A 14,601-nucleotide genomic window follows, 5' to 3' on the forward strand; every position below is an offset into this window, starting at 1 on the left:
CCTGGAAAAATCATGGAACAGGTCCTCAAGGAATCAATTCTGAACCACTTAAAGGAGGGGAAAGTGATCAGGAACAGTCAGCATGGATTCACCAAGGGCAAGTCATGCCTGACTAACCTAATTGCCTTCTATGACGAGATAACCGGCTCCGTGGATGAGGGGAAAGCAGTGGATGTGCTATTTCTGGACTTTAGCAAAGCTTTTGATACAGTCTCCCACAGTATTCCTGCCAGCAAGTTAAAGAAGTATGGGCTGGATGAATGGATGGTAAGGTGGATAGAAAACTGGCTAAATGGTCAGGCTCAACGGGTAGTGATCAATGGTTCCATGTCTAGTTGGAAGCCGGTATCAAGTGGAGTGCCTCAAGGGTCGGTGCTGGGGCCGGTTTTGTTCAATATCTTCATTAACGATCTGGAGGATGGTGTGGACTGCACCCTTAGCAAGTTTGCAGATGACACTAAACTGGGAGGAGTGGTTGATACGCTGGAGGGTAGGGATAGGATACAGAGGGACCTAGACAAATTAGAGGATTGGGCCAAAAGAAATATGATGAGGTTCAACAAGGACAAGTGCAGAGTCCTGCACTTAGGACGGAAGAATCCCATGCACTGCTACAGACTAGGGACCGAATGGCTGGGCAGCAGTTCTGCAGAAAAGGACCTAGGGGTTACGGTGGACGAAAAGCTGAATATGAGTCAACAGTGTGCCCTTGTTGCCAAAAAGGCTAATGGCATTTTGGGTTGTATAAGTAGGGGCATTTCCAGCAGATCAAGGGATGTGATCATTCCCCTCTATTCAGCACTGGTGAGGCCTCATTTGGAGTACTGTGTCCAGTTTTGGGCCCCACACTACAAGAAGGATGTGGATAAATTGGAGAGAGTCCAGCGGAGGGCAACAAAAATGATTAGGGGGCTGGAGCACATGACTTATGAGGAGAGGCTGAGGGAACTGGGATTGTTTAGTCTGCAGAAGAGAAGAATGAGAGGGGATTTGATAGCTGCTTTCAACTACCTGAAAGGGGGTTCCAAAGAGGATGGATCTAGACTGTTCTCAGTGGTAAAAGATGACAGAACAAGGAGTAATGGTCTCAAGTTGCAGAGGGGGAGGTTTAGGTTGGACATTAGGAAAAACTTTTTCACTAGTAGGGTGGTGAAGAACTGGAATGGGTTACCTAGGGAGGTGGTGGAATCTCCTTCCTTAGAGGTTTTTAAGGTCAGGCTTGACAAAGCCCTGGCTGGGATGATTTAGTTGGGTTTGGTCCTGCTTTGAGCAGGGGGTTGGACTAGATGACCTCCTGAGGTCCCTTCCAACCCTGAGATTCTATGATTCTATGACATTGAGCTGCTGATAACGATATGGTCTTTCAGCCAGTTGTGCACACACTGCATGTTACCGCAGTTTGCCTATGAGAATGTCATGTGGGTCTCTGTCAAAAGCCTTACTAAAATTAAGATACATCATGTCCACAGATTACCCCCTATCTACTAGTTTAATAACTGACTTGATTACATGAACAATTATTATTTATATAGGGAAGAAAATTCAGTGGCTGGAAGCTGAAGCTAGACAAATTCAGACTAGAAAATTTTAACAGAGAATATAATTAACCATTGGAGCAGTTTACCCAGGGACATGGTGGATTCCCCTTCACCTTGAAGTCTAAATGAAGACTGGTTCTCTTGCCAATGGATATGCAGTAGCTCAAACAGAAGTTATGGGCTTGATACACAAATTGCTGGATGAAGTTCTCTGGCCTGTGTTATGAAGGAGGTCAGACTAGAGATCATAATGGTGCACTCTGGGCTTAAAATCTCAGACCTCTCCAGCAAGCAGTTATGCCAGTCAACATGGTTTATGGTTTAATCCTGCATCTTGGTAGGGGGTTAGATTAAATGACCCTGGCAGTCCCTTCTAACCCTATGATTCTATGAAAATAAAGCCTGTCAAACTAACTTGATTTTTTTAAGAGTTTACAAATTCAGTGGATTAAGGTAATCTGTTGATGTAATATATTTAGACTTTAGTAAGGCATTTGACTTGGTATTACACAATATTTTTATTAAAAAACTAGAAAGATACAAAATTAACACAGCACATATTACATGGATGAAAAAAACCAGCTAACTGACAGGTCTCAAAATGTAATTGTAAATAGGGAATCATCATCAAGCAGGTGTGTTTTTGATCTATGCTATTATTAATCAATGACCTGGAACAAACATAATATCATTAATGATAAGTTTACAGATGACATAGATTTGGGGAATGGTAAATAATGAAGTAGACAGATCACTGATACAGAGTGATTTGGATGACTTGGTAAGCTGAGCACAAAAACAATATGCATTTTGATTTGACCAAATGTAAAGTTAAACACCTAGAAACAAAGAATGTAGGCCCTAGTTACATGATGGGGGAACTCTAGCCTGGGAAACAGTGACTCTGAAAATAACGTTGGAGGTCATTGCGCATGATCACCTGAACTTGAGCTCTCAGAGCGATGCTGTGGCCAAAAGGGCTAATGTGATCCTTGAATGTATAAAAAGGGACTGTTGAAGGCAGTGTGTGTCATTTAAAGATGATCCTGTCTTGCAGCAATTTTCTGAGAATGCTGGCTGGCCAGTCAATCATACTAACCATGGCAAAGGAGAAGGTACTTGCTTTTCCTTCAAAGAAGCTTCAACACTACAGAATTTAATTGTTAGAAGAGACATGAAGAAGCAAGTCTAAGGGGAAAAAACAGTTCAAGAGACATTAAGGGCACAAAAGCAAACTATCCCACTGCATAGCAAAGTATAGCAGGAAACCACCCTGGCTTAACCAGGAGATCTTCAGTGATGTGAAACTCAAAAAAAAAAAAAAAAGATGTCTACAAAAAGTGGAATCTAGGTCAAATTACAAAGGATGAATATAAACAAACACCACAAGTATGTAGGGACAAAATTAGAAAAGCCAAGGCACAAAATGAGATTAAACTAGTTAGAAACAAAGGGTAACAATAAAATATTCTATCAATACATTAGAAGCAAGAGGAAGACCAAGGACAGGGTAGGCCCATTACTCACTGAGGATGAAAAAAACAACAGAAAGTGTGGAAATGGCAGAAGTGCTAAATGACTCTTGTATGTTTTCACTGAAAAGGTTAGTAGTAAGAATCATAGAATATCAGCGTTGGAAGGGACCTCAGGAGGTCATCTAGTCCAACCCCCTGCTCAAAGCAGGACCAATCCGCAGACAGATTTTTGCCCCAGATCCCTAAATGGCCCCCCTCAAGGATTGAACTCACAACCCTGGGTTTAGCAGGCCAATGTGATTAGACATCTAACATAATGAATGACAGTGAAAATGAGGTAAGATCAGAGACTAAAATATGGAAAGAACAAATTAAAAATTACTTAGACAAATTAGATGTCTTCAAGTCACCAGGGCCTGATGAAATACATCCTAGAATACTCAAGGAGCTGACTGAGGAGATATTTGAGCCATTAGTGATTATCTTCAAAAAGTCATGGAAGACAGGAGATATTCCAGAGGACTGGAAAAAAGCAAATATAGTGCCAATATATAAATAGGGGATAAGGACAATCTGGGGAATTACAGACCAGTCAGCTTAATTTCAATACCTGGAAAGAAAATGGAGCACATTATTAAGCAATCAATTTGCAAACACCTAGAAGAAAATAAGGGGATAAGTAACAGTCAGCATAGATCTGTGAAGAACAAAACAACTTGATAACTTCCGTTGACAGGGTAACAAACCTGGTGAATAGGGGAAAGTGGTAGATATGGTATATCTTGACTTTAGTAAGGCTTTTGATACTGTCTTGCATGACCTTCTCATAAACAAACTAGGGAAATACAACCTAGATTAGGGGTCGGCAACCTTACAGAAGTGCTGTGCTGAGTCTTCATTTATTCACTCTAATTTAAGGTTTCGTGTGCCAGTAATACCTTCTAAAAACATTAAAATGTCTCTTTCTACAAGTCGTTAATATATAACTAAACTATTGTTGTGTGTAAAGTAAATAAGGTTTTAAAATGTTTAAGAAGTTTCATTTTAAATTAAATTAAAATGCAGACCCCCCCCCCCAGACCAGTGGCCAGGACCCGGGCAGCATGAGTGCCACTGAAAATCAACTCACATGCCGCCTTCGGCACACGTGCCATAGGTTGCTTACCCCTGACCTAGATGGAACTTCTAGACGATGAGTGCATAATTGGTTGGAAAACCATTCCCAGAGAATAGTTATCAGTGGTTCACAGTCAGTCTGGAAGGGCATAATGAGTGGAGTCTTTCAGGGATCAGTTCTGGGTCCAATTCTGTTCAATATCTTCATCAATTATTTAGATAATGGCATAAAGAATACACTTACAAAGTTTGTGGATGATACCAAGCTGGGAGGGGTTGCAAGTGATTTGCAGGATAGGATTAAAATTCAAAATGATCTGGACAAACTGGAGAAATGGTCTAAAGCAAATAGGATGAAATTCAATAAGGAAAAATATGAAGTGCTCCATTTAGGAAGGAATAATCAGTTGCACACGTACAAAATAGGAATTGATTGTGTAGCAAGGGTCATAGCAGATCACAGGCTAAATATGAGTCAACAGTATAACACTTGCACACAAAAAAAACCAAACATCATTCTGGGATGTATTAGCAGGAGTGTTATAAGCAAGACAAGAGAAGTAATTCTTCTGTTCTACGCCACACTGATTAGGCCTCAACTGGAGTATTTTGTCCAGTTCTGGGTGTCACATTTCAGGAAAGATGTGGACTGTAAACAGGCCGGTACTCACCCCTGCCGCGCCTCCTGCTGGGCGGTCCCGGAATGTCCCTCGGTCCGGCCCTGGAGCGCCCCCGGCAGGCTGGTGACCCGCCCGTTCTCTGGCCCCGGCGTCCCTCCCTGGACCCGGTGCCCGCTATCTATAATTGGGTCTCCCCCTCCCAGGGGAACCCCGCGCTACTATCCCCGCCTTGCCTCAGTAGTGGCTACTGACAGTCATGGTCTAGCCCCACACCCTGGGGCAGACTGCAGTATCAGCCCACTCATCACAGGCAAAGGGGGTTTGGACCTGCTGCTTCGTCCTACCCCTGGGCTGCCCTCTGCAACCCACAGTACCTATGGCCCTTCACTAGGCCGCAGCCTGGGGCTGTCCTGGCTAGAGCTTCCCTGGCTCCTCAGCCTATCCCCCAGCTCTGCTTCCCTCAGGTATCTAGCCTCCAGCTAAGCAGCCAGGCCCATCCCTCTCTGCAGGCAGAGAGAGACTCTGTCTGGGCTCTAGCTTCCCTGCCTCTTATAAGCCCCAGGGCTTCAGTTTGGGGCGTGGCCTCCAGCTGTAGCCACTTTCCCCATCAGCCCAGCCTCCAGCCGCAGCTCTCAAGCCCTGCCAGGCTGCTTTCTAAAGCCCTCAGGGCCGGAGCAGGGTCCACCCTGCTACATGGACAAATTGGAGAAAGTCCAGAAAAGAGTAATAAAAATGACTGAAGGTCTAGAAAACATGACCAATGAGGGAAGATGGAAAAAAATTGGGTTGGTTTACTGTGAAGAAGAGAAGACAGAGGAGCCATGATAACAATTTTCAAGAACATAAAAGGTTGCTACAAGGAGGAGGGAGAAAAAAATTTCTGCTAACTTCTAAGGATAGGACAAGACGCAATGGGCTTAAATTGCAGCAGGGATGGTTTATGTTGGACATTAGGAAAAACTTCTTGTCAGCATAGTTAAGCACTGGAATAAATTGCCTAGGGAGGTTGGGGAAATTCCATCACTAGAGCTTTTTAAGACCAGGTTAGACAAACACCTGTCAGGGATGGTCTAGATAATACTTAATCCTGCCATGAGTACAGGGGACTGGACTAGATGAACTCTCCAGGTCCCTTCCAGTCCTAGGATTCCATGATTCTGTGACTTTCAGGTAGATGTAAGGAAGTTACATAAGTGCCAACTCCGTGGGTGCTTCAGGGCTGGAGCACCCACAGGAAAAAAATGGTGGGTGCTCAACCCCCACCAACAGCCCCACTCTCAATGCCTCTCCAGTCAACATACAATGACTGGAAGATGAAGCTAGACAAATTCAGACTGGAAATAAGTTACAACTTTTTAACAGACAGGATAATTAACCATTTGAACAACTTACCAATGGTTGTGGTGGAGTGTTCATCACTGGCAATTTTTAAATCAAGATTGGATGTTTTTCTAAGTGATATGCTCTAGTTCAACCAGGAATTAATTGAGGAAGTCTTATTCAGCCTGTGATATACAGGTCATCAGACTAGATGATCACAATGGTCCTTTTCTGGCCTTATAATCTATTAAGCAATTCCTGCCTTTTCAGTCTCTTTTCATATGAAAGTCTCTCCAGGCCCCAAACATTCTTGTCACCCATTTTTGGCACATCCCACTCCCATATATTTCTGCAATAGCCATTTTGAGCTGGGGTGGCTATTACTGTGCACAGTATTCTAGTGCAGGCAGTCCATTGATTTATATAATGGACTAATAATATTTTCCATATTATTCTCTATTCCTAATTTTTATTATTTTTTTAACTGCAGCTGTACATTGACCAGAGGTCTTCAGTGAGCTGTCTACAATGATTCCCATGTTCTTTTCCTTAGCTGACACCCCCAGTATAGTGTCTGAATAGTTCCAATTAGTCTTTTCCACATTTAGAACTTCGCATTTGTCAATGGCATATTTTACATAGCCATATTCACCGCTGCGTAAGTGTGCGCACATCTCTTTAGAAGTCAATGTACTTTGCCTGCTTATTACTTGGGCTGCACAATAATCACACTTAGTATTTATGTAGCATTTTTCATCAATACATGTCAGAGCACTTTAAAAAGGAGGATAAATATCATTATCCTCATTTTACAAATAGGGAAAGTGAGGCACAGATAGGGAAGGCCTCAGAACAAAACAGTGGCAGACTCTGGCTGCTCTATGTGCTTATTCTTTGATGATCTGACCTCGTGCATGTCTTACTGCACTTTCTGTTCACCCACACACAACAAATATTTTGTGATCTAGCAATGAGGTGCGAATAAAGGGCTGAGTAACATCGTTTACCCAGAATGTTACTGGTGATTTTTTGTCTTTTCACCAGTTCTGCGAAGACGTGAAGGTTTCTGGAATTTTGTGGTGTTAGTTCATAGCTTTTGTTGTCTGTGTCAAAAATCATTTTTCACCCAGGGGATAAATGAAAGAATGTTCACAGAAGAAAATAATACAGAAATTTACATTTTAAGTTCTAGCTGAGATCAAAGTCTTCCTCTCACTGATATTTTTCAAAAGTAGAGTGATGAAAGGCTGACTAGTGTTGTTATTTGTCATCAAGGTGAGCCTATGGAAAGCTGCAAAATGTTTACAACTTTTCCTCCAAATCTGTATAAGCAATGTGCTTTTTAAAGCAGCTTCGTCATGTAGCTTAGGACCCAAATGGAGGATTTTGCAAAATTAAAGTGGGGAAAAAGGTGGTGTGGGGGGGGGGGGTAAATTCCTAAAAACTAAAATTTATAGAAATATTTTCATGGCATTTGAAAAAGCAATTCAGACCCATCTCTATATTAAGGCAGCAGTAAAGACATCTATATAAATGAAAGGCTCCACATAAATGTCAGATTGTTAGTGTAAAACACTAATTAAGAATTACATTTATAATGAAAGGAGGAAAAATGACATTCCATGGTTCATAACCTTCGTGTAGGATGAGTTAGGAATTTAGCAGCAAATGAGATATAATTGATCTGACATATCAATCAGGTTTTCATGAATAAGGACACTCAGGAAAAAGGCATAATTCTTTTTTTCTTCCCAACAAGCTGATGACAACAGCAACATGTACTATGCTGTGGCATTAGTGAAACGGAACAATTCCAATGCTTTCACCATCAATGATCTGAAAGGGAAAAAGTCCTGCCACACAGGATATGGGAGAATGGCTGGATGGAACATCCCTATTGGTGTTCTAATTAAAAGGGGCTTTATTAGGCCCATGAACTGCAACATTCCTCAAGGTAAGGGTTCCACACAGCAGAGGATGCAGTGACAGTTTGGTTGTGCCTTTTTTATTCAGGGAAGAAAAGTCCCAAGAGAAGTTTCGTAGCTCTCTGTTATACTAGTGTGTTTCATATTGGTAGTAAATGCTTATCTTGATGCCTGAGGATTAGGTCTGTTATGCCTGGGAAGGTTCATGGGAGTGATGCATGTAAACCTCTGTGCATCACATTGAGAAATTCCTCTTGTAGAAAAGAACAATCTTTTTTTCCCCCCATTTCATCTTATGGTTGACTCACCACAAAACAACGTGGCCCCAGTCCTTCAGCCCCTCCTCTCCTGCAAGCAGTCCTAACACTGACAGACCTTGGTCATCAGCAGGTGGGATTGAACCTGGGGCCTATGGACCTTAGGGCATGAGCCTCTACTGCATGAACTAAATGCCCTATAGCTGTTAACTAAAGCTGTAGAACAGACTCATTAATTTCCCTCTCTAAGTGGTCTAGGTACCACTAAATGGGTTTTCATGAAACAATAAGGACACTCAGGAAAAGGCATAATTATTTTTTTCTTCCCAACAACCTGATGACAACAGCAACATGTACTATGCTGTGGCATTAGTGAAACGGAACAATTCCAATGCTTTCACCATCAATGATCTGAAAGGGTGTGGGTTACACAGCGTCATAAATGCTCTATACCTCAGTGTGCACCTCTGGGGATAATTGCTGTCAATGGGGCTGCTTGTGTAAGTAAGGCTTGCAGGATTAGGCTCTTTGTTATACTTTTTATGGAAGTCCCGAATGAAGAAGAAACATGGAGCCAAATTCTGTGCAACCCCACTGAAGACAATATGATCAGACAGGATTTACTGGAAGTTAGTGGAGAATTTGGCCCACAGTTCTGGTGTATTTTACAACCTATATGTACTGATCTGCAAGAACAGACTTCTGGGCTAAATATTTGAAAAGTTATGACTTAATTGGGTGTACAGATTGTGCATGGGCCAAATCCTGAAAACTTTCTATTTAATCAAGACCTTCTTGGAGTAAAGATTAAACAAGGTCTGCAGGCTTTCGGCCCAGAATGAGTAGTTCTCAAAGTAGAGTTTTACCCCTGCAGTTGCATTTTTAATTAATAATGTGTGTGCAAATGAATGAACAAAGAAGTGGGCAGGCCTGGTATTGTAGGTAGCCTTCTTTAAATGTGCAGGTGTATTCTCTACATAGAGAGCACATTTTTCCACTGAATTGATTTGCATGTTTTAACAAACTGGACATGCAAAGTCTTAAACCAACTTTCAGAAATGCAGCTGAAGTGCCTATTGTAATCAAAGCAGTTTGTACCCCGGTTAACCAACTATAAATTTAGCATGTGCGCTTGCAGAATCTGACCCAATCTGTCCTTTGGCCTATCTTGCCAGCTAACAATCTAGACTGCATTTTGAAGATATAATTAGTCATTTCCAGTAAACCTAATATAATGTGCATGTTGCTGGCTTTTTAGTGAAACCTGCATTGTCATGTAATTAAATGATATTGTAATCTAGGTGTTTTGTGAATGGCTGACACTCACCTCTCCATGCTTTTTAAGGTCAGGCTTGAAAAAGCCCTGTCTGGGATGATTTAGTTGGGGATTGGTCCTGCTTTGAGCAGGGGGTTGGACTAGATGACCTACTGAGGTCCCTTCCAACCCTGATATTCTATGATCTTTCTCTTTCCAGCTGTGAGTGACTTTTTCTCCGCTAGCTGTGTGCCTGCAGCCAAGATGGACAGTTACCCATCAAAACTCTGTGAGCTTTGCATTGGAGATAATAGTGGAAACAATAAATGTGATGCAAGTACCCAGGAACGTTACTATAGCTACAGTGGAGCCTTCAGGTAATGAACAAACATAATAATTGTGCAACGTGGATGCTTATTTTGCAAAAGATGAGGAGGCATTATTGTATTCAATGTAACTGTAGCCATGTTGGTCCCAGGATATTAGAGAGACAAGGTGGGTGAGGTCAAGTAAAAGATATTACCTCACTCACCTTGTCTCTCTAATAAGTTTAACATGGCACTTGTCCTGCAAATCTCTCCCAGAAGTCCAGCAATAAAAATGTACCAAAAAGCTTCCACTTCATATCACCCACGTCTCAGTTGGCACACCACCTCTTTGGTACATTAAGCATCTCTCTTTGTGTGCACCCATCACAGCCCTGGGCAGCACATCTTGCTGCAAGAAGTTGCTTCTGTCCATGCCTTTTTGATTGAGATGATGGGGATTGGACTCCTGGAAAACTGTTAGCGCCTAGACCGAGTCTGGGAATACCGTCTCCCCTTGTCCCTACCCAAATCCCTGTGTGCGCGCACACACACACACACACACCCTCCCTCCGAGAAGCAGGAGTTAATCCCAGGACCAACACTGCTCTGAACAATAAAACTCTTATCTAAGCAGGGCAACTCTCACTCAGTATCAAGGCAAATTCCAGGAGTAGACCCCTATCTATACATTTCCTAGCAATAGTACAGTATACACAACCCCCAGTGCTTAATGCTCTCTAACCCAATTAAAAGCTCAAGCAGACTGACCCAGAGTGCTTTCCCCCCATCCTGGGTACCAGTTGGCACTTTATTGAAGTCACAGATGCTGGGCTGCATTGGGAGCTTGGGGTGCCAAATGCTGCTGCCTCTTGCCCGACTCCCCACAGTTGCTCTCAGCTGTCCCCGCCTTTGATGTCTTTCTCCTACCACAAAATGAAACAGCCTGCCACTGCAGCAGCACCTTTCCAATCCTCTCCCTGTGCCAGCTTGATTGACCTAGAGCAACCTGCTGACCAACAGCTAATTCCCTGTCTCTGTTCTGTAGTGACATTCCTCCCCTTCAATGGGGGATCACTTATCAGGTGGTCAGTAGCCAATATCCAGCTGCCATACCACCCCCACAATGGGAGGCAGGCCAACGGCAAAAAGCCAGGGTGTGATATGCTCCCTACCCCTAACCTATCAGGACTTTTTTAGGGCAGGAAGGCTGTACACAGCTTACAATTCCTTTCTTCATACTGTTTCTCTTCAAAAAGGTTTGAAGATTTGGCTCTCGTTTCAGGCAGACTATGTGGACAAATGGATGTAAACAGGCCATCAACAAGTCTAGGTTTGAAATTAGTTTTTTTGCCCCCACTGCGCCCTTGGGAAGGCTGTTCCAGAATTTCACTCCTTGGATGGTTAGAAACCTTTGCCTAACTGGTTTCAAGATTGAGCTTGATAACTGTATGGGGATGGTATGATGAGACTGGCTACAATGGTGTAGGAATGTGGAACTCACCCCTGCAGCCCCTCCTGCTGGTCTCTTCTGAGCGTTAGCTCTGCCAGCCTTGGAGCGCCCTCTGCAGGCCGGTGTCCCACTGCCACTTGGCCCCCCTGTCCCTCCCTGGACTCCGGTTGACCCTTTCACTGGGTGCTGCCCCCTGGCTGTACACCCCTCAATCTCAGGGTCTCCCCTCCCCAGGGAACCCCCACCCTCTATCCCCACCTCACCTCAGTTGTAGGCTACTGCCAGTCACCAACTAGCCCCCATTCCCTGGGGCAGACTGCAGTATAAGCCACTCATCGCTGGCAAGGAGGGTTTGGGCCTGTTGCCTTCCTCTGCCCTTGGGCTGCCCCCTGCAACCCCAGTACCTATTTGGCCTTATACTAGGCCTGCAGCCTGGGGGGTTTCCAGGCTGGAGCTCCCCAGCTCCTCTGGCCTTCCCCATGCCCTGCCTCACTCTAGGCACCCTGAGCTTCCCAGCAGCCAGCCAGCCCCTTCCCCCCCACGCCCCCAAAGGCAGAGAGAGACTGTTTGGGCTTCTGGCTTGCAGCCTCTTATAAGGACCAGCTGGGCCTGATTGGGGCGTGGCCCCAGCTGTTACTGCCTTCCCCAATCAGCCCAAGCTTTGCTTCACAGTTTCAGCCCTTTCCCAGGGCTGGCTTTAACCCTTCCAGGGCTGGAGTGGGTGACCACCCCGCTACAAATGGTATAAAGCCAATCTGGGACTGCTAGTAGCAAATATCCCCAGTACCAGTGATGGGATACTAAACGGAAAGGGCTCTGAGTTACTACAGAGAATTCTTTCCTGGTGTCAGAGTAGCAGCCGTGTTAGTCTGTATCCGCAAAGAGTACTTGTGGCACCTGAGAGATTAACAAATTTATTTGGCCATAAGCTTTCATGGGCTACATATGGCATCTATTTCCCCATGTTAAGTATCCTCACACCTTCTTCTCAACTGTCTAAAATGGGCATCTTGATTATCACTACAAAAGTTTTTTTTCTCCTGCTGATAATAGCTCATCTTAATTAATTAGCCTCTTACAGTTGGTATGGCTACTGCCACCTTTTCATGTTCTCTGTATGTATATATATCTTTTCACTATATGTTCCATTCTATGCTTCTGATGAAGTGGGCTGTAGCCCACAAAAGCTTATGCTCAAATAAATTTGTTAGTCTCTAACGTGCCACAAGTACACCTGTTCTTTCCTGGTATGTGGCTTTTGGGTGCTGCTCAAATGCTCAGGGTCCAACTGATCACCATATTTGGGGTTAGGAAGGAATTTTTACCAGCTCAGATTGGCAGACACACTGAGGTTTTTTGACTTACTCTGCAGCATGGGGACAGGTCACTTGCAGGTTTAAACTAGTGTAAATGGTGGATTCTCTGTAACTTGAAGTCTTTAAATCATGATTTGAGCACTTCAGTAACTCAGCCAGAGATTATTGGTCTATTACAGGAGTGGGTGGGTGAGGTTCTGTGGCCTTTGTTGTGCAGGTCAGACTAGATGATCATGATGGTCCCTTCTGGCCTTAAAGTCTGAGTCTAAGGCCTGGTCTACACTAGGACTTTAATTCGAATTTAGCAGCGTTAATTCGAACTAACCGCTCAACCGTCCACACCAGGAAGCCATTTAATTCGAACTAGAGGGCTCTTTAGTTCGAATTTGGTACTCCACCCCGGCAGGTGGAGTAACGCTAAATTCGACATGGCTATCTCGAATTAGGCTAGGTGTGGATGCAAATCGAACTTAGTAGCTCCGGGAGCTATCCCACAGTGCACCACTCTGTTGACGCTCTGGACAGCAGTCCGAGCTTGGATTCTCTGACCAGGCACACAGGAAATGACCCGGGAAAATTTGAATTCATTTTCCTGTCTGGGCACTTTGAATCTGACGTCCTGGCTGGACATCGGGGCGAGCTCCGCAGCACCTGCAACGATGCAGAGCTCTCCAGCAGAGGAGTCCGGCCAATCCAAGAATAGAAAGAGGTCCCCAGCATGGACAGACCAGGAAGTCCTGGATCTGATCGGTGTGTGGGGCGAGGAGTCTGTGCTGTCGGAGCTGCGCTCCAGCAAGCGGAATGCAAAGACCTTCGAGAAGGTCTCCAAAGCAATGATAGAGAAAGGATACAGCCGGGATGCAATGCAGTGCCGCGTGAAAATCAAGGACCTGAGACAAGGCTACCAAAAAGTCAGAGCGGCAAACGGACGCTCCGGAGCCCGGCCCCAGACATGCCGCTTCTACGAGGCACTGCATGCCATTCTAGGTGGGTCTGCCACCACTGCCCCACCAGTGACCGTGGACTCAGTGGATGGCATAGTGAACCTGGACAGTTCCTCCTCGATGTTCGCCGATGTGGAAGATGAGGAAGGGTCTGTGGAGGACGGCGCAGGCGACAGCGAACACAAAACCGCTTTCCCTGACAGCCAGGATCTCTTCATCACCCTCACAGAGATCCCCTACCAACCCTCCCCGGCCGTTAACCCGGACTCTGAATCAGGGGAAGGATCAGGCGGTAAGTGCTAGAAACATGTAAACATTTATTTTTTATAAAACAGGTATAAAAAATAGAAATACTATATATAAAATTTTCAATGAAAAACTATATGAAAAGTAGGTCCACACATATAGGGATTGAACAATAATCCTCCAGGGACAATTCAAGAAAGGTCTCATTTAGGTCCTCGAAAAGCCTCCGCAGGAGGTTCCTGGGGAGAGGTGCCTTGTTGGGTGCTCCATGGAAGCACACTCTTCCGCGCCAGGACATCCTTATGTAGATGGGAATCATCGCCTCTACAAGCATGGCCGCATATGGTCCTGGTCTCTGCAGGGCTTCCCTTAGCATCCGCTCTTTGTGACTCGGAGGGACCCGCATCAGGGTGATCTCGTTCATGAAATGCTGCATCTAATTAGGGCAATTAGTGTATTGTTACTGTTGTGAATGGTTGACTTTTACTTTGCATAACAATGACCCTCGCTTAACAGCCACGTGTTGTAGGCCACATAGGAAAAGCATACATTGATCTTTCCCGTGCACTGGCGGGAGTGGCTGGAAAAGGGTCAGAGTATATGATTTCCAGATTGCCTTTAGCGGGAGGGCACAGCTATCCATTAACTGATAAGCAGAATGTACTGTAAGGCTTACCAGGACTGTCTGCTAGACGGATTCAGCTGTCTCTCCCCACTTGTCTGCTCTCCTGTGCAATGCCGCAGCCAATGAGAGCGTATTCCGAAATCTCGAACTTGTCCCGAGATCTCGTGAGACTTGTTGCCCTGTATGGTCTTGTTCAGAGAAACTGA

The 14,601-nt window shown here is 44.5% G+C and overlaps 2 protein-coding genes across 10 annotated transcripts in view; both read left to right on the plus strand.

The window, feature by feature from the left end:
- The window catches only part of DLG1 (discs large MAGUK scaffold protein 1), a 740,792-nt gene that overhangs the window by 449,875 nt on the left and 276,316 nt on the right, over positions 1–14,601 (plus strand). The gene's annotated exons all lie outside the window — the stretch shown is intronic.
- Positions 1–14,601, plus strand: part of LOC123377292 (melanotransferrin-like) — an 80,859-nt gene that overhangs the window by 52,661 nt on the left and 13,597 nt on the right. For both annotated transcript variants that reach the window (XM_045030022.1, XM_045030023.1), the window contains exons 12-13: positions 7,829–8,023; positions 9,727–9,883. In XM_045030022.1, the coding sequence (XP_044885957.1) occupies positions 7,829–8,023; positions 9,727–9,883 (352 nt within the window). The remainder of the gene's footprint in view (positions 1–7,828; positions 8,024–9,726; positions 9,884–14,601) is intronic.

Source organism: Mauremys mutica, chromosome 9, assembly GCF_020497125.1.
Source record: "Mauremys mutica isolate MM-2020 ecotype Southern chromosome 9, ASM2049712v1, whole genome shotgun sequence".
NCBI lineage: Eukaryota > Metazoa > Chordata > Testudines > Geoemydidae > Mauremys > Mauremys mutica.